Source organism: Megalops cyprinoides, chromosome 19 (assembly GCF_013368585.1).
Source record: "Megalops cyprinoides isolate fMegCyp1 chromosome 19, fMegCyp1.pri, whole genome shotgun sequence".
Classification (NCBI taxonomy): domain Eukaryota; kingdom Metazoa; phylum Chordata; class Actinopteri; order Elopiformes; family Megalopidae; genus Megalops; species Megalops cyprinoides.
This window is the reverse complement of record NC_050601.1, coordinates 12,428,892-12,448,270: the sequence shown is the minus strand read 5'-3', so window position 1 is coordinate 12,448,270 and position 19,379 is coordinate 12,428,892. Positions and strand designations below refer to the sequence as shown.

At 42.7% G+C, this 19,379-nt stretch overlaps 2 protein-coding genes across 2 annotated transcripts in view; one reads left to right on the top strand and one right to left on the bottom strand.

Moving 5' to 3' along the window:
- Window positions 1-2,936, bottom strand: part of LOC118794614 (myosin-7B) — a 69,819-nt gene extending 66,883 nt beyond the window's left edge. Inside the window, exon 1 of the mRNA XM_036552870.1 lies at window positions 2,554-2,936. Coding sequence (XP_036408763.1) covers window positions 2,554-2,673 — 120 coding nt within the window. The 5' untranslated portion in view covers window positions 2,674-2,936. The remainder of the gene's footprint in view (window positions 1-2,553) is intronic.
- A 4,843-nt stretch (window positions 2,937-7,779) lies between these two features.
- On the top strand, window positions 7,780-18,377 carry LOC118794985 (DCN1-like protein 3). The gene is made up of 3 exons (XM_036553300.1): window positions 7,780-8,130; window positions 16,019-16,622; window positions 17,870-18,377. Exons 2-3 carry the CDS (start codon window positions 16,168-16,170, stop codon window positions 18,354-18,356), a joined length of 942 nt encoding a protein of 313 aa, XP_036409193.1. The 5' UTR covers window positions 7,780-8,130; window positions 16,019-16,167; the 3' UTR covers window positions 18,357-18,377.
- Window positions 18,378-19,379: the final 1,002 nt, after the last annotated feature.

Here is a 19,379-nt window from a genome sequence, read left to right as displayed (position 1 = left end):
ACCATATGTCTTAATATTTTGTATATGAATGATTTAAGCAGCTTAATATTTACTGTAGCAATTCAGGATAAGTACACAGAATGGGTATAAAACAGCAATTTCCCACTCAGGATTTGAATCTGCAAAATTATATTCCATATACAAGTCCAGTTCATTAAACACTGAGACACAGTGCTGCCCAAATATTCTCTGCTACACAGATCTATGCAAAGAGCTACATATATATTATTATAAATCTGATATCCAAACGTGGATGTGATTTAATGCAATGCTTTAACATCTCCTGCTTCTTATTGGTACAGGCTCCAAGACACTGCTTACAGGCCCTGTCTGGGAATTAAACTAAGACAATAGCTGGACTAGCATACCTGGCTGCAAACATTGAACTGCAACTGACAAATATTGTCAAAGAACTGTTTCTTTCAAGCATATTTTCAATCAGTCTTTCTTCAAGTCTTCAATTCACCTTTTTAATGACATAATGGGAATTTACTGAAATCAAACAGACAGGAAGAGCTGGCATATTAACATATTATGAAGTGAACTTAGTGAAATTGTTGCTTTATATCTGCATGCCACTTCCATGAGACAGGGCAGGTGTGCCAGGGGAGTGTCAATGTTCTGGACACTCCATATGCACACACCCGTGTTGTGTGGTATGTCATAAACTTCATAAACCATCAGTCTGTAAATGGCAAGACCCTTCTGTACTTTCCAAGTTGTTTTGTACATAACGCCAGCCGCAATTTGTACAGGCACATAATGTTCAAGAAGCACAGAGCAGTGGGCAGCCTCCAGCCTCAGGTCTGAATGCGAAAGCTCCAATACACCTGAGTCTAACGGCATGTGACTCACACCGAGGTCAACAGCGTTAAGAGCGGGCTGCGCTTTCAAAGGCTGAACAAGTGCCAAGGCTGAAGTCACAATGCGATTCGTCTGCTCAAGAGGTAACGAGTCAAATGTTGTGCAAGACGATAACGGAGCTTTCCAACGGCGCAAACAACGGGGGAGTCTTACCAGGGACTTTTGCGCTACAGTGCGGTCCATTATTGGCACTATCTAGTTTTAATGTACCTGTGGGGCGTCTGACACTGATGGAAACGGACCTTTTCAAAATTAACTTTCACTTCAAATGAGGCGCAAAGCCTTGACAGTCTGGAGGCAAGGCGGGAGGGGCACAGAAAGGATCAGCTTTGAATACCCCGCAGGCCTCTTCACCTGAACGGGAGCTGATGGAAGCGGCGCCGTTGTGTTCCTCCCACAGGAAAACATTTGTGAACGCGGAGCATTAAAACTAAAACACGGCGAGGGAAATCAGCAATAGGCTTCTTTTAGAATGACAAGAGACCGATAAATAATGCATCAGCAACGCAGGGACGGCCAGCGGAACAAAGCCATGTGTCTGCGTCTCTGTTTACAACCCTATCGCACACGCGATAATCACTCCTCTTTCCACTTCAGAGAGGTCAAGTCCCTGCTGAGCTAAATAAAACTGAAAATAAAATAAAATTTAAAAAAAAATAGAGCCCTGGCACAAACGGGATTAGCAGCAACCTGCATTTTTTCCGGGTGGAGTGTGAAAAAGGGCTTCTGATAAAGTCAAATTGCCAGACTTTGTTTATTAATCGAACTGAAGACAACTCACTGCCCAGTGACTGCAAGCCTTTGCAGCTGTCTGTGCCTGTACTCTGTAAGAATCACTTTGTTGGCACTGATGGTTCACTGGTAACTTTTAGCTACAAGACTGTCCAATTAATCATCACATTTGTGATCCAAAACAATGCCATGTCTAAAATAATTAACAAAAGAGAAATAACTGCCAATTCTTTTTGTTCTTTTTTCCTTTGTGAAATGTCAGTAAAAAAGCAACCCTCTATTTAGCTGGGATTTTTGGCCTCCCTTCAGCTTCTTTTGAACTTTCTCCCAAATTTGGCTGGGAGAGCTTTGCACTGACCCCCCAGGGGGTCATTTTTCGCTTTTCATGAACTTACAAGCATAGAGCCTTCTTTATACACAATGCTAAAACAGCACTATTCACACTCATTATAAAAATTAACCATTTATGGAAGTGCCACATGAGATGACTGGAGTAAATACAATAATATTTATTTATGACCCGTTGAGACATATCTTATTTCGAATATTAAGAAGGCCATTAACGTGACTGCGCCTTCTGTGCGCGCGGTAGTGAAACATGCATTATTATTTACACATTTTAGAAAATACGTATAAATGAATTTAATTTCAGATTAAAAAGACATCCAATCATAAATCACTAAAAACACGCCGCGCTCAGCCGGACTCTGATCTATACTGAATGTGACTGAAAATTATTCTAACGTGCAAAAGAGTTGGTTCCTTATACACATCCAAACGGAAACAATGGCAACTTCATTCATGGTTAGTCAGCATACACGTCGGGTGGTGTCAATTAGGACGCTACAACAATACCTGTATCTAGCTGGTTACTGAAAGTATAGATGTTTGCTCGGGCTCCGTTTCTCTCCAAGCTGAGATCTAGCACAAACACGAGTGACCAAAGCAAAATTTTACCTGGTTCAAATCTTCGTCGTTCAACAAATGCGACTCTCGGGGTTTAAAACAATTCTGACATTTACTTTTGTTAAAAATATTGGCTTGAAATTTCCGACAAGGATTGTCTTTTGAGGACATCGTTGAAAAAAATAAGTAAAATGATTCCAGTCTGTTAGTTTTCAGCGTTGACGACCTGAACCAAAAAAAAAAGTTTCAAAGGAGTTCTTTTTTGAATGGCCAGGTTTCGTGTAAAGACTCTTCCAGTTTGGAGGTTGCCGTCACCATGTGCTTCAGTATTTAGCCTATGCAACGCTCTATCCCTTGTTCCCAGGTGTGCACGGGTTGCTGGCACGGAAATGACACGAACGCACTACAAATTCCGGAGCGCAACATGAAGAAAAATTGGCTACTTTCTAAAAAGACGATACGATTCAAAAATTCGTCCACATGCACTTGAAGTCATTCCATTTGCACCCGTCGCTCCATGACACCGCCAATGGACCGTAAATCGCAAGGTGGCCAGTTTTCTTCCCTTGTCAAGTGTTTTCTGATAGCCTATAATACCAGCTCGTCAACTAATTACATTGGTAACGAGGCCATCGTCGCATGTGCTGTAACCAAATGTCATTCCTTTTCGTCCTTTCCGTGCGTTCGCTGGGGTAAAACATTACACGTCACGCACAGGTGACACTTCGGCCGCTCATGAATTTCCGTAAGCTTGCCTGTCAGAGATGGAAAGAGCTACACACGCGTCCAGTCCTGCCTGGAATCCACCCTCACTGTTTGCAAATCCAACGAATTAATTAAGGGATTCAATCCTTCACATAGTTCGTGTCAAAACATGTTATTGTCTCAAGTGGTGTCGTATATGCCAACTTTGACTTCGCACGAAGGTGGTAATACAAAAAAAGTATCTATTTATCCACACCCCGCGTAGACGAATCCCCCGATGTATACACGATATCTTCTGCGATTACACAGGCTTTGTAGGCATAGGACAGTCAATATGCACATGTTTTATCTGTTTAATTTTAAATTAAATTCCTTTCCAGCCACTCTCTCGTGCCTCACGGTGCCCAGCCAATTAACTTATAACTTCCCGTACACCTCTCACCCGCGAATAGGCTACTGGCGGTCCTCACAACTACAGAGTCGCAGCATGTGACTAGTCACCCTTTGCAGCATGAATAAATTCTCGTGGAACTCGCGTAAGGGGGCGAAGGGAATGATGTTTGAGGATGAAGGTGGGATACTAATTTTCAAAGTTATGATATTAAGATAATGTGAAATTTAATGTGGATTCGACAAGTAGCCTAGTTCGGAATATTGAACTACCTACGTAGTGTTAATTTGAAATGTTTTATTTATAACTTGTCTGTCAAACGATTCAGTTCATGTCACCAAATGTTTTTCCTAGTAGAAAAACATCGTTTTTATTTGTCCATCTAAGTGGCTTTGTTTTTCATCACACATTAAACGGGAAGGTAAAACATATGTGTGTTGAAATGAGTTACTGCACCGCTATGCGAGGTACTTTTCACGATTGATGATTTCTTAAAGATTCACTCAAGTGTCAAGCCTCTGCAGTCACAATCTCGGTGTAGCAACATATTGATGGCATTGAACATTGATTCTGTCACACTCTGTCTCTATGTTTCTTCTTAATTTTGATCACACTGGCTGTCCAACAGGTTTAATGAACTGCGTTCCTCCACTGTTTTGTCTGATGATATGATGTAGCACATAAGTGTAACAGTCACCAATGCATATCTTATGTTCAGCCCTGATTGATCTTTTATACGATTCTGTCTCAAAACACATGTGCATTAGCGGAGGAATACTTTAGCTGATGATCTGGTCATATTGTTTTCCTTCGCGCTGATGGCATTATGATGCTACCGTGTAGCTCCCTTTGCACCTTATTTTGTCTTTGTCTTTTACTGTCTGAATGTAGCACCATGGGTCCCAGGGAAACGTTATTTAAACCCACTGTATACTTGTATATGGATGGGCTGACAATAAAAGCTCTCGACTTTACTTGACGAGAGGTCGTAAGAACGCTGATGATTTGACGCCCTCTAGTGGCTCTAAATAGCTATAAACGTTCGCAAAGTAAATAATTGGGAAATATGACGGCTCCAGTCATAGGGGAAGTATGTGAACCACACACGTTGAAAAAACTGTATTCATATCTATCATGATCGTGTCTACATAAATGGGTGCTTTTTTATGGGATCCTCATTTTCATGAACCTGACAGTATTGTCAGTGAGGGTGTTCAGTCGTAATGGTGCCTTAATAACTTCTATAACTGACTGGCCTGAGTATTGGATAGGGATGCAATCCTTTTGTGCATTAAGTAAATTCTGTCACATATATCACATATATAGTCTAGCGTAACAAAACCACGGAAGGCTTGCTACGTGTGGGATAATTCAAATAGAGATTCCAGACACTAGTGATAATGAAAACAACTAAATCATGCCATTGCTTTACTGAGCCAAGCATAAAACTCAGCCTATTTGACGTCATTTTAAACACTGAAGAGAAAAATACGTATATATAAAAAAACTGGCAGTCTCTTAGTTCAAGTTTTAAAATCGTCAACACTCTCGAGCAGGGTCTTCTGCAAACCGTGCCTCGGTTAAAAAAAAAAAACTCACCAAACTGCAGAGCTAACCTTGTTCTGTGCTGCAGTAGGTAAGTTATGATTGGTGTCAGGTGTGCTCTCAGCCAAGTCGCAGTTTCCAGCAGATGGCGCTATTTCTGTCTCATTCATACTCCATCGAGCACCCCGCTTTGTGTCACATCCTCTCTTTTAGCCTATATATTTGTGTAATATGCTTTACTATTCAGGTTGGACAATGGCATTTTAAATTGGTAAATGGGATAGGTAGATGCAGTGATTGCCAATGTTTGTGCCAGGTGACCTAGGGTTTCCCTGCTTCCTGCACGGAGCCTGGGAGCACAGAATAAGTTCAGGCCTTTCAGCTGAACCAGGGGGATCCATTCAATCAATATGCATATACTCAGCAAAGGAATGTTGTAAACAGTAGCATAGCTACCTGAGTTGAAGCTGAATGTTTGTCATTGATGACTGGTTATGTTGGAATTGTACAAATTCTGACTGAACCATCAGTGGAATCTCATAATTTTCATATTCAACACACATAATATTAATATGAAATTAACAGGAAACTGCACAGCTAAATCAGCTATTTTGTGTTTAAGTGTTTAACAGTTTTGCAGGAAAAAGCAACTTTTTCAACAACTTATCTTGGACGTATTACAATGTGGAAATTACTGTAACTGTCCTTTCATATATAATGATTGCACAAAATTCAAATATAATAAGCAGTCGTGTAAAAATATTGCTTTAACTTGCTTTGGCAAGATATTTTTTAATAATCATTCATAAAATTCTATGCTTGTCTAATGCTGATCAATCCAGTCCATCAATCCCTTTTCTCTGATTGATCCAAAGTCTCACCTCACAACAAAATTACATGAACCTTAGAAAGCTGACTCAGTAGCACTTCCACTTAGCCTCTGGGAAATTGGCAGACAACAATATTGAGTAGCAGTACTGGGAAGTTATGACTCAGTGATCTCAATCCAGACTGCAGCTTTAAGATCTACTGGAAGAGTGGTCTTGTCTTTTGAGCTTAATATTATTCCACTCTATCTGTGTCCTGAGGTCATGTGGCTTGGGCTGCCCAGCTCGTAGTGATCCAACTGCACCTGGAGGTTACAGTAAGTTACACTTTCTCTCTGTGGTAGCCAGCTTCTGATATAACAGACAAATAATCAGTTACGTTTTATACACTAAATTAGTATTATCATTTTTCAATGTTCATTTAGAGACTGCACTCAAAGAAGACCTTCACAGAGGAAGTTTGCAATGAGCAAGCACTGTATGTTAAGGTTATAGCACAGTTTACAAAGGCAGTCACAGCTGTATGGGATGTAAAATAAACCATAGCGTGGCACTATATATTTAGTTGTTGGAGCCAAAAAGGAAAACATACCATATACATTCTGTTACATCACATAAAGTGAAAAGCCATTCAATGAGAAATTTGATTGACTTTGGCATTACCATCTCAGACTTTCTTAACTGTTGGCCCATACATATTTGTCATATGGTTGTAAACATACAAGCATAATTTCTAGTTCATGGAGTTGCTTGCTTAACATTAATGTTAATTTTTCAAATTCAGAAAGTGATTGTGAATGTTTAAAAGTATCATCTTTGATTGTGCTTAGTATGATATTCTGTAGTCTACGGTATGAACAAACTTAGCGGGGTCTCTTTTTTGAGACAATTGTCCATGTTATAATTTGGATTGTTAGCACAGCAGAGTGGGACTGTGAATTACTGGATCCCTGAGTACTCATATTCCATTCCAAATGAATACGATTGGAGTTTTAAGTTTGATCAGCCCATGTGTACATGTGAGGTAGGTTTATTTTGCTCTTTTTAGGTAAAAACCAGAGATGCCCATTTAACCTAGGGTAAGACTGATGATTTACAAGTCAGTGTCACTGAGCTATAGTTAATATATCCTCACAATTCTAATACCGCAACCACTTATTTATTTATTTTTTTGTAACGTTGGGTTAAAGTTCTGTTTCATGTGACACTTGGCATTTACGGCAGTTACTCGTGACTACTTTGCCAAACAAACACTGCAGTTCTGCCGATTTATGCTTCTAGTGGGACGGCAACCTCAGCACCCTGTTCAGGGTCACATTTTTCCGACATTGTGGTAGCATGTTTCGTATTTATCAAACGCCGACGATGACATAACTACAATTTGTTTATTTACACAATTAATCCAACTCCTATTGACTGTCATTTCCCCCGTTTCACACATTCACACTAATGTCACAGGGCACACGTGCAAATTAAGGGCCACAGACTGTCCATCCCTACATGTGGGCTAATGTTTTTGTTTTTGTTTTACACCTTGCTACCTCACTAGCTGTATAATTACAACGGCTTCGATTGTACGCTTGACTGCCTAGCTACATACTTTTAGCAGTTATGCAGCTAGAACCACGAATAGCTAGGGATACGTTGTATGTTACTGTCCATATTGTTAACGAGAAACCAAACCCACACTCGTTGCTACCTGTAGCTAGCTACACCCCACCTAACTGGCTAAGCTCTTTCAACTTGTCGCTTAGGTAATGACGACAGTCCTTTATGACGTATTGCGCAAGCAGCTGGGTCTATGGGCTGCAGGAAGTGATGCAGGGCAAATTCCCAGTAATGTTCACTCAATAGAATACAGGAGAGAGAAAAGAATAAAGAAACTCCTTATTCGCGGCTAGGTTCGTCTAGTTTACCACCTTGACAACACCAACGAACGTTAGCCAGACGCCCTTTTTTAGAAATCTGAAGTGATATGCGAATTTAATTTCAGACAGGCAGCTCTAGCTAGCTGGTAAGCTAGCAGTTGACGAAAGCTAGTTAGCAGCTAGCTAGCTATTTGTGTCTGTTGTGGCTGTTTTCTTTGCCTAACCTGTAGGACTGTACGCTTAGGACGTGATGAACGTCTATGCACCAACAATACCTCCATCCATTTAAAAGGTAAGTACGTTGTAACACGAAACAAGCATACATATGTTTTTTTACACTTAGGTACTTTTTTGGTAAGACTCTAGCTAGGTAAGTAGTCTGGATCCCAATTCAGAACTGCTATCGGAAGGAGCTGGCTAGCTAGTTTGTGCGAGAGACGCTCTGAACATGGTTGGATAGCTATTGATTTTTCAGTATTAGATAGTATTTCATTTGATTTTTTTTCTGTTACAATTGACTGGCTAGTTAGCTACACGGGTAGCGTTAGTTGACTAGCTAACAAGGTACCTATACCACTTTGGGTCTTTTGTTGAGCCATGTAGGCTGCTGAATGGTGGCTACAACTGTATGAACATCTAGTCTAGCTACTGATGGTCTGGTTAGCTACCTTGATGCTCTGTCTTTTGGTGTTCGTTGTTGAGGTACACCTTAAAACTCAAGAAACATGTATTGATAGCTAGCTAGTCCAGAGTTGATCATTATTGCAGCCGTAGCTAGTTAAAAAACTGATCATATCAGTTTGGTGGATAGCTATATACTTAAAACTTGTTAGAATAAACATTTAACTTAACTCAAACCTAGCAACGTCGGTTACATTTTAACAGGTGAATGCCGTGGCCATAGACGGAAGTGAAAATATCATTGCTGGATAGAGAGGTAACTGCGAAAAGTGATTAAGAAATGCCTTGCTAGCTATTCAGTTCGCTGTGGGTAACACACTAGCTAGCAAACACGAAAAACTTCTCAAATGGACCGTATTATAACTTGGTTGGCAACAATGAGATGTTGGTTACTTAGCTAAGGGGACATGCTTTCTCCGTAATCTCCATTATTAAAGTAACACCATGAGTCTTTTCGTTTTGAACTGAATAATATGCGGACCGTTGCCATCTGAGATTCGTTCACTGGACGTCAGCAGCTAGTCCAGATCAGCTCGATTGGTCGTATGTAAGAACGTAGCTAGCTAAAGCCACCCACTAAGCCGTATCACAATGATCCGTCAAGATGACCGCGAGATACTTCGATTAGGATGCACTCATACATATAATATAATTTCCTATTCCTTGATCAACGTTAAAATCGTCGTGTCGTAATGAATTCAGTGGTGACCGGAACGCGTTGCGGTTCATGTCCTATGAGGTGAGTCTTGCCTCGACTTGTTTTCGGAAATACATGCGTCATGTGTTTTAACATTGTGAATGAAACTCCGCCTATCTGCAATACTCTTTTTTTTTTTTCTAAAATAAAGTAATTAGGGATTAAAATCTTGAATTTACTAAAACTGTGTCAAAATGATATTGTCAGTCCACATTGCACTCTTTGTTATAAAAAGATAAATGATTCTGACAGTATATGGCATTCCCAAAGAAAAATAAATCTGGTACCATTGGAGTCTGTTTTGATTTAAAACTCGAGGGAACATTCAGTTAAACTGTTGTAACATTTATCCATAACTTTTGAGTAATGCTTTTAGGGAGATATTGGCCCCAATTTGTGCAGAGCATCAGACATTCTCTGAAATTGATTGAATAGTTTTTAGTATTTAACTAAAAATAAAATAGAAAACATTAAAGACACTGTATCATAGAAAAAACTGTCAAATTGAGGGCTTCTGTAGTCCAGCATATTGTGTAGTAGTAGTTGTTAGTGGATCTGTATGTCAGATGCATGAATACCAAATGACCCACCTCTTACACCAACCTAACCCTTAACTAGGAAAACTGCCGCTGTTTAACAGAATGTGTTAGATGTAAAGTTGCCAGCACTGTGAACCATGCAAGCTACATCCGAACTGACTGAATAGTCATAGGCGTACTGGTGGAATTTTGACACATTTCACAACCCTGCCTTTCCTAGCCTAAACCTTTCCTAAAAGGTGGCAGTACTGTCCCTCTATGGAGACCTGTGGACCACACCCTCTGCTGCAGAAGTCCCCAGTTGAGCATGGTAATTAAGAGGCTCCCTGAGGTGAGGTCTCAGCAGAGGATCACTGTTTAAAAGCAGCATCAGCAGCTCTGACCTTTCAGTGTTTAACACAAAGTTGCTGTAGCGGAGGCAAGCGTGCGTGCTTTGCCATTGTCTGTTTCTCATTTTGCATATTTAGAATGGCTTGTGTGATGTAATTTCGGGTAGGCCTCTGTTCATTATGCAGTAATATTGCTCCATATCAGTTTTTAATTAAATCTCCCCAGTGCAGTGCCAGCTTGCTCTCTAAGCCAACACATGTTATGATTTAGCTGTAATCACTGAGTCCCTTTCAGACTCGCAGTGGGAGGGGCTGGGATCCGAAATATGTTTGGCCATCAGTGCCAGGAGGCTGTCTTAGCTTTTCTTGCACCGTGTTCACAATGAGGTTTGGTGTTCTAGAACCGCTTAGTTTGTTTAGTTTCAGTTATAAAAACAATGTGCATCCCTTCAAGGTCTGAATATTTATCTAATTAAAAGTATGCATCGGTCCATGAGGCACTGGGTTGGACACTCTTGTAATTATGTCGACTGTGCAGTGTACTGTTACAGCAAGAGTGAATATTTATTTTAGTGCTACAGTTGCCCCATCTCTCCATAGACACCCACCAAAAATGTGGAGTGGTTTTGAATGAAGGCAAATGCTTTCTGGATTCTGGCTGTCTTGGAATCGTAACTTATTTTGTCTGTTTTGAAGCTGCCAGCTTGCAGCACTTCAAACCATCTGGGTCCTGCTGCTACAGTGACCCAGAGGACTGCCATGTTAAACTGGGATTTGAGAGCTGGATCCATGTTTTTTGGAGCGTTTGAAGCTCCGGATGGAGGCCATCGCAGGCATCACCGCCGCACCGTTTCAAAACGATTCTATGTAGGTTACACCGTGTGTCAGGTCTTTGAGCATCTTAGCTTTTGAGATGTGATGTTGTGGTGACATTTTTTTTTTTAGGCAGTTGCTTCTCGTCTGGTTGCAGAAGCACAGAAAATTTACTTTCACACATCACTCTGAACAGCACAGCTTTGGTTTGTCTCCAGCACTGCAACTGGTTGGTGCACTTTGCTGTGCTGTCAAACCAGACAACCTCAGGGCCAGTGTTGCACATTTAGATTTAAAGGGCAATTTGCCAGGCGGCTAATGTGGAGTTGGCATGCAGAGGGCAGCCAATCATGTCCCGCTTTTATAAGCATTGCCCCTGTGGATTGAAAATTGTGTACTGTAATTCTTCATTTTAAGTCTAGGGCAAATTGTGATGAAGGTGATAGATTGACCTTGTTATCTACATTTGCACTCACTCACCGTAGCCTTAGTCTATAAATATCAGACATAGATTATATTGCAAGCATTTATATCCATCAGTTGGTGTCCCCCACCCTAGAAGTCTCTCAGCAAAAATACCTGGAGAACCAACTAAGCATACACACACCCTGCCTATGTCACAGAACTGTGCTTAATTGTCTCTGCATTTGCCTTGTTGCCACAGCTGTAGAGAGCCTTCATGGGGAAAAAAGAGAGAAGCTGGTGTGGGAGGGAGGGAGGGAGGGATTGGGCAGTGTTCTGTCTGCCAGGATTATCAGATTAAGGCCCGGGGGTTGTCAGGCAAACTCTGCCTGCTCTCATCCTGAGCTGCCAGCTCGCAGGCCTCAGGATGCAGTGCTGTCTGTGGGTCGAACTGCAGGATCTGTTGGCCAGGGTCTGGTTCTGTGTAACACCTCCCCCATCAGCAGGGCTGCGCAGTCAAATGAGGACTCTGATTTTTTGTCCCATGGCTGTTGGGTTTACCCATTTTAATAACCTTTTTTTTTTTTTTTTTTAAATCTTGGCCATGTACCCTACCCTCGGTTTATGTTAACACCATATGTGACCTTGCATGCTGTGTGTGAGGTGTTATGGTTAGGGCACCTGTAGAGACTAGCAGTGAGCTGCTGCTGAGTGAGCTTGTGCCATTACTGCAGGAGCAGGTCTCTAATTGAGAAGTGTGCATCGATTGAGCTCGGCTCTGTGCTGTGGTCAGCAGGACCGCACTGTTCATTGTTCAGCCTCTTCAGTGCGCTGAGCAGCTGCTTTTTGTTTTACTTTTTCTTTTTTTTTAAAGAATGCTTTGGTATAATTTATGTCAAATCAAGGCTCCTTAATCTGTTATGTGAATTGCATAAAATGAAAATTAATGCATTTTGGTATGGGTTTATCACCCATATTTACTCATTTGATTATCTGTTAAACTAGCCATTATTTTATGCATCAAATACTGTATTAGCTGAGCTGGCATTCTTATCCATGGTAATTTACATATGTTTTTGCATATTAACAATTCATCCCGATGGATTACACACTGAATCTTTTCAGCGTAACTGGCCTTAGGGTAGAACAGCAGTGCTCTGCCCGGGCTCCCACCCAGTGCAAAAGCGCCCTTAGGCCCAGTTTACTAACCACTGCAGCACTCTGCTGTACACTGCTGCCAGCCCTGACCATGCAGGTCGTTCTGAAAGATGACAGTGAGCATGTGCAGATAACACAGATGCAGATAAAACTGAAGCCATAAAGCTGATGGGAGCCACAGTTTTCCATCCACTTTAGGCTGCCTTGGGCCAAAGATGGTCAGAGTGATTGCACTGTCCAGGGGACCGGAGGGCCCGAGCGTTCTGAACACTGGCGGATAACACGTACAGTCTATTCAGGCTTGTCTCAGTGGCCATCTTCAGACACAGATATTCTGTTATATCCTGTAGAATTATGTTCTGTTCTTAATATGCTGGTTAGTTGACGTCAAATGCAGTGCCCTGCATGTTTTGGAGAGGGCAAGGCTATATTCTCTTGAAGTGTGCTGAGGAGGAAGGGGATGGAAATGCAGGCTTGTTCATTTTTCCAGTGTTGTGGGTGTTGAGCTGGTCACATTGGAGTAGAGAGATGATTCCTCCTGCCCTCACAGCCCATGCATTCTGAGACTCGGCTGTAAGTATCATTTCCTTTTTATCATGTTTGTTCATCATTACTCTCTCCCCTCCCTGATCACCATTCAGACCCACTTACTCACAAAACACAAATTTCTGCAAATTGCAAATTGGTAAAAATATGGAGAGCATGATGTTTTATCATCAGCACTCAACAGCATCTTGTCCTTTGTCCCAATTAGGCATAGTGTATTTTTCCCATTCATTCTGAGACTCAAGTAATTCATACTTTTAGAAGTTGGTGATCCATGTGTCGATATTGCTCTGTTCTCATTCTGCGAGCTGCAGTTATTTCGATACACCATTCTCATCGCTGTCGGTATGCTGTTCCGTTCAGTCTTTCGCACAGAGGTATGAGTTCATAGCTGCATGCTAATGACTGTGTTTTCTGATGACCATGACACACAGATGTTGTGTTATTGCCAAGCGGCAGAAAGAGGAAGCAGAGGGGCTAAGTGCAGGCTGTGGTGGTAGTGAGTCGTTGGTGGTTTTGGGAAGCCGAGCCTGAATCACATAGCTGGAACTTCCTCTTCCAGAAACGGCCATTCAGTGCTTCACAGAGCCCCTCGCAGCCCGGCTCATTGTACTCATAACAGCGCGATTTTTAACAATGACAGCTGACGCGGCGCCACCAAATTATCATGTGCTTTTGGCCTCTGCTTTTATATCAGCGCGTTGTATATTTGCACTAAGGTGTAAAACAGAACAGCACTGACCGAGGCATTGAGTGAAGCAAAGAGAATGCGCCAGAGAGCGACAGAGGCAGGCGCTTTGTGATGATAATGGTGTGGGCGTGTTTGGGGTCAGGGAGTCACGCTAGCTGTGAAGCAATCTTACTTAGTCACTACAGTGTGGAAACGGGTCTGTTTCTGCTTGCGGACGAGTTGGTGTCAGTGTGGCAACAGGCGCATGGCTCATGACTGAATCACCTGAAGACCACAGAGCTGATGTTTGAAAGTCATAAAAAAAAAATCTGTTGCCTCCGGATGACTTCTGTGTTGGAAGTCACTGTGGATAAGAGCATCTGTTAAATGAATGTAATGTAATGGAATGTATAGTCTCGGTGCTGTAAAAGAGCAAGAGTGTTGAATGGGGTTTCGGCATGTGCTTAAAATGGGTGTAGGCCTAAATTAAATTGAACTGCTAAGTGAGTGTGAACAGACCACTTTTAAGGATCAGAAAGGTGTGAACACGTATTTTCTATCTCAGTTTGAACGGTTTACATTCGAATATTCTTGCTTGTGACAGCCATGCTTTCGCTCTTTGTGCAACCCTGTTTTGGAATGGACAGTTCAGCTCATCTCACCGCAACAACCTTTACACTTGAGCAGGAATGCTGAAGCACAAGTGGCTATTTCACACTGCAAGCCAAACAGTGAACGATTTTGATGTGGGCTTCAACTGGTGGATAGGCACTACTCCACTAACGTCAAAGAAGCAACCCACAGGCGCCTGACGAATCACAGGGTGTCTGAGAGCAGTGAGACAAGGACATTCTGGCCAACCTATCCACCCCATCCCCAGCGGAATGAAGCCAGTTTGTTCCACCACTGTAGGATCCCAGTTATTGTAGGCAAATGACTGTGCCAGTTTCATACCCAGGCTTGTCGGGCTCAGCCTGCACTGAAAGCGAATACTGATGGTTTTAATGGGAATACAACAAGCGGCAGGCCCAAAGAGAAAGCCCTGTCCCTCAGGATAGTGGATAGTGGATAGTCTTCTGCTTATCAGTTTTTTCCCAACTTTTTCAAGCATTAATTAATAGATGTATGTATTTATTTGCTTGTAATATTGTAATACATTATAATATATCTAATATAGGCAAAATATAGAGGTGGAGGTAGAGAGAGGTAGCTACTTTGCTACAGTATATACGAGCATATGGTAACTCATTCATTCACATCTATATCTTCTATATCTGTGCCTATATCACACAAAATCATTACATGTGTATTTATGATACACATGTCATTATCAACATGTTTACATGCCATATGTGTCATTCGTATGTTGATTATACATGTAGCTATCACTTTTAACATGTAACAGTACAGTACTGTGAAATGGAAAATGACTTCAGCACGATCCTCTCCTCTTTCAAGTTGGCACAAGTTGACACGTGTGTATTGTAAATTGTGTTTGAAGTGTGGTTGATGGAAGTTTTTTTTACCCATTTTTTCCTCATTCTGTAGTTAACTACTTGCTCATACATGTATGGCTGGACAGAAGTGTTGTTGACATTGTCTGACACATACAGCTTTCCATAGCATCCTCTTCAAATCAATATTGGTCAGAGCACAGATAAGTATTGGTTAGGTGGCTAGAGTCAGGGTAGCAACCAACATTTATGTGTGAAATCAGAAGCTAGATCTATGGCAAGTTGATATGAAATGTTATTTGCTGAGCAACATTCTTTTTTTTGTCTTTGGCATAACATATCATAAGGAGAGGCGAGGTGGATGAAAATATAGGCTTTCAGTTTCATTGGGTCAGACCCAGCTCCCTCAGCGCCTCTCTCAGGCATCCCGGTGAGGGCAGTGGAATCGCAATCATTTGGAGGAATTTAAAATTTTACCTCCTTGGACAAAACAGATGCCATTTTGTTGATCCTTTGTTGAATTGGTCTGTCATTATGTATGCCGATGTGTCTATTGCGAACTCGGCTAAGAATGGACAGTACAGTTCAGGTGAACTTATTCTTGTTCCACAGAGCAGGAGAACCTATTTTTGATGTCAGATTTTGTAAGGCCCAGTTTGTGGTCTTCATGCAGTAGTGGAATCCAGTTAGACTTTTACTGTAACGGTTATGTGTAAGTTATGATTTAAAGATATGAGTTATGAGTTATGAGTGATGATGAGTGATTGTCGGTACTAGTGAACAGGTGCTGTGAAGCCAGCACCCTGTTTTTTCACCAACAAGATTAAATTCCAGCTGTTTTCATGAACATGTGGCCACTGTGCTGACTCCTCTCATCCCTTCTCCTGGCAGCACCTGATGGCATGTTGAGGTGCGCGGCAGGGCCTGGGCAGCAGCAGCAGCAGCAACGTGGTCGTGGTCCTCGTCAGTGCGGGGCCAGCGGGACCTGAGGCACGGCGGGTGGGCGGGGAGGAGGAGGACGAGGGGCGAGAGAGAGAGACATGGGCCAGTGCGTCACCAAGTGCAAGAACCCGTCGTCCTCGCTGGGCAGCAAGAGCGGAGACAAGGATCCCGGGGGGAAGTCCCACTGCAAGAAGGGCGTAGGAGGCGGAGCTGGCGGGGGAGGCGGAGTCTGCAAGGAGGAGGCGGGGCCGGTATGCGCCAAGTCACCCTCAGATCTCCTGGCCAACGGCACCAAGAAGATGGAGGCGGAGAGTCGGGTGATCTCGTCCCACCCGGAGGACGCGTGGAAGGAGGAGCCGGCGGCCAACGGGGAGGAGTTTTCCCTGCCGCGCATTGAGGAGCTCTTCGGCTGCTACAAGGACGAGCAGGACGACGCCATCCTGGAGGAGGGCATGGAGCGCTTCTGCAATGACCTGTGCGTGGACCCCGCCGAGTTCCGCGTGCTCCTGCTGGCCTGGAAGTTCCAAGCCGCCACCATGTGCAAGTTTACAAGGTGAGAGAAGAAGAGAATGGAGATGGAGACAAGCATAAGACTTCCTGACATTTACCGCTTTCTGAATCATGACACGCACACAGTTGTTTGTATTCACCACGAATTTCATTTAATTTTGCTCCTGTTGACCAGTTTGCCCTGATGATTTGAAAATCCTGATGCCCTGATGATTTGCTAGCTAGCAGCTCTGAAATGAACGTGGCATTCAATTTAAAGGCTAGCATTGCAGAGTCTATCTCTCATTTCCCCTCCACAGATTAACTCGACAGTGCCTGACCTCACAGCTATCTCGATATGCATGGCCGCACTTTCATCACTAAAGAGGCCTGAGATATTCTCAGCACTATGTAATATTTCTGTCCACTCAATAAATTCCCCACGGGAAGGCATCATTCACATCCTGCCCGGAATGTCCCGCTGCCCGTTTCAATGCTGTGAGCAGGGCAATTACAAATGTACCATCTCGAGAATTTATACCAGAAATTTCCCCAAGCGTGATCCCATCTCAGAGTTGTGAATACCTAGATTTAATGGGTGTCATTTTTCATTTCACACATGTGGAACGCAGTGCGCAGTTCTTAGGTCGGCAGGCGATTCATTCCACCTCTAAGGAAGAGAGAGAGGGATTGAGATTTTCTGTCCCCATAATGTAGTATGGAGCTGAACTGTAGCTGATAAAAAAAAATGTAAGCTTTGAACTCTTTAGGAGTGCTGTGTGCAGTGTCAGGCCACCATCATACAACCACTGGCATGTTGGTCTCTATAAGGTGGTTAACTGATTTTCCAGTGGCCATCTCCACTGGAGTCTGCATCATTTCCTCATTCACAGGCTTGTAGTATGAAAAGGGCTCAGGTACTGTATTTCTACTGTAGTTTTGAGTAACACTAAACTGTGTTTTTATGCAACACTGAGAGAAGAGTTCCTCTATTTGTGTCTTTGAGTAGTGTGATGCATTCTGGAAAACCCCTGTCACTTGGAAAGTCCCCCACACATTCTGCCTCTTTCTCTTTCTTTGCCTTTAGATTTTACATTTTGTCATTTGGCACTTGTCCGGAGCGCCTTACAAAGCAAGGGTACAAAAGTGTGTAACAATAAGTCACAAGGACAACAGTATGTAAAGAACGCAGAACATTCACAAAATCACATATCCCCTCTTTGTATTTTGCACTCTCTCCCTGTGTTCTTTTCCTCTGTTTGACCCTTTTGCTCTGTGTCCATCTCTCTCCCTCCATGTCGCCCCCTGCAGGAAGGAGTTTGTGGAGGGCTGTAAAGCCATCAAGGCAGACAGCATAGAGGGCATCTGCGCCCGCTTCCCCTGCATGCTGCTGGAGGCCCAGTCCGAGGACAACTTCAAGGACCTCTACCGCTTCACCTTCCAGTTCGGGCTGGACTCGGAGGAGGGCCAGCGCTCCCTGCACCGGGACATCGCCATCGCCCTGTGGCGCCTGGTCTTTACCCAGGACACGCCCGCCATCCTGGAGTGCTGGCTGGACTTCCTGACGGAGAACCCGTCCGGGGTAAAGGGCATCTCGCGGGACACGTGGAACATGTTCCTCAACTTTACTCAGGTGATAGGGCCGGACCTCAGCAACTACAGCGAGGACGAGGCCTGGCCCAGCCTCTTCGACACCTTCGTCGAGTGGGAGATCGAGCGCAGGAAAAAGGAGGCGGAGCAGAGGAGCACCGAGGCCCTCCCCGAGGCTGCCGACACAGAGGAGGGCGGAGCATCATAGTGAACTGCTAGGAGTGGTAGTGGAGGGACACAATGAATAAACTGCATCTGTGAATCCTTGGATGAAGATTAACATTATTGTTGTTACTACTATAATTATTATTATTATTATTATTTCTCTTTTTTTAAAGAAGGGGTTGGGATAGGCGTGTGTGGGGGGAAGGGGGTAATCTCTCCAGCACCCTTATTTGCCTTGCGTTTTATGAAAGGGCTCCAAAATACTGTATTGTGTTTTTAGGCACTTTTATTTAAATTATTTTGTTTTTATTATTATTAATATTATTATTATGTTTATGGGGCAAGTGGTCCCTTTTTAAACCTTTCCTGGTCACTTTAGACTGTTTTTCCCACTTTGCTAGTTTTTGTTCCAACTGAGCTTTGAAGTGATTGGGGTTTGATGAGCTATTAATTAACTTCAGGTCAGCTGGAACAAAACTAGTGTACCCAGGACAACCCAGGGGCCAGCATTGGGACATGCTGTCTTGAGATAAAAAACCAAGGAACCAGATCACCACATCTCCACATCTCCATTGCAAGTTCGTCTCGCAAGCTCAACTCAGTTTTTTTTTTTGTTTTTTATTCTGGCCCTCTTCATCGCTCGTGTAAGTTAAGTAAAAGTTTTAGCATCATGAATTGCAATAGTGCCAGGACTAATGTGTTTTTAACAGAGGGACCCTGTAACTAGATAAAATGCGGTTTACATTCACAGCGGTTATTTGATTTTGTTTCCTGTTTTCCTTTTTAATATAAAAATGCAGTGGTTTATAATAAATAAAAATAAACAGTGTTAATCATTTAAATCAATTAATGGAATGGCTGAAAGTGAGTTCTGCGAATGCAAATGATTGTGTGTATCATGTGCTATTCATTTTCCCGTCCTCTCTAATTTGAACTCGGGACTCACTGTGGTAAGATTATGACATCACTGGTACCATTTGCTTGCTTCATAAACGCGCTTGTCCTGGGCGAACTGCATAAACCTACATTTTGCAGATATCATCCATTTATAATGGATGAGATGGAT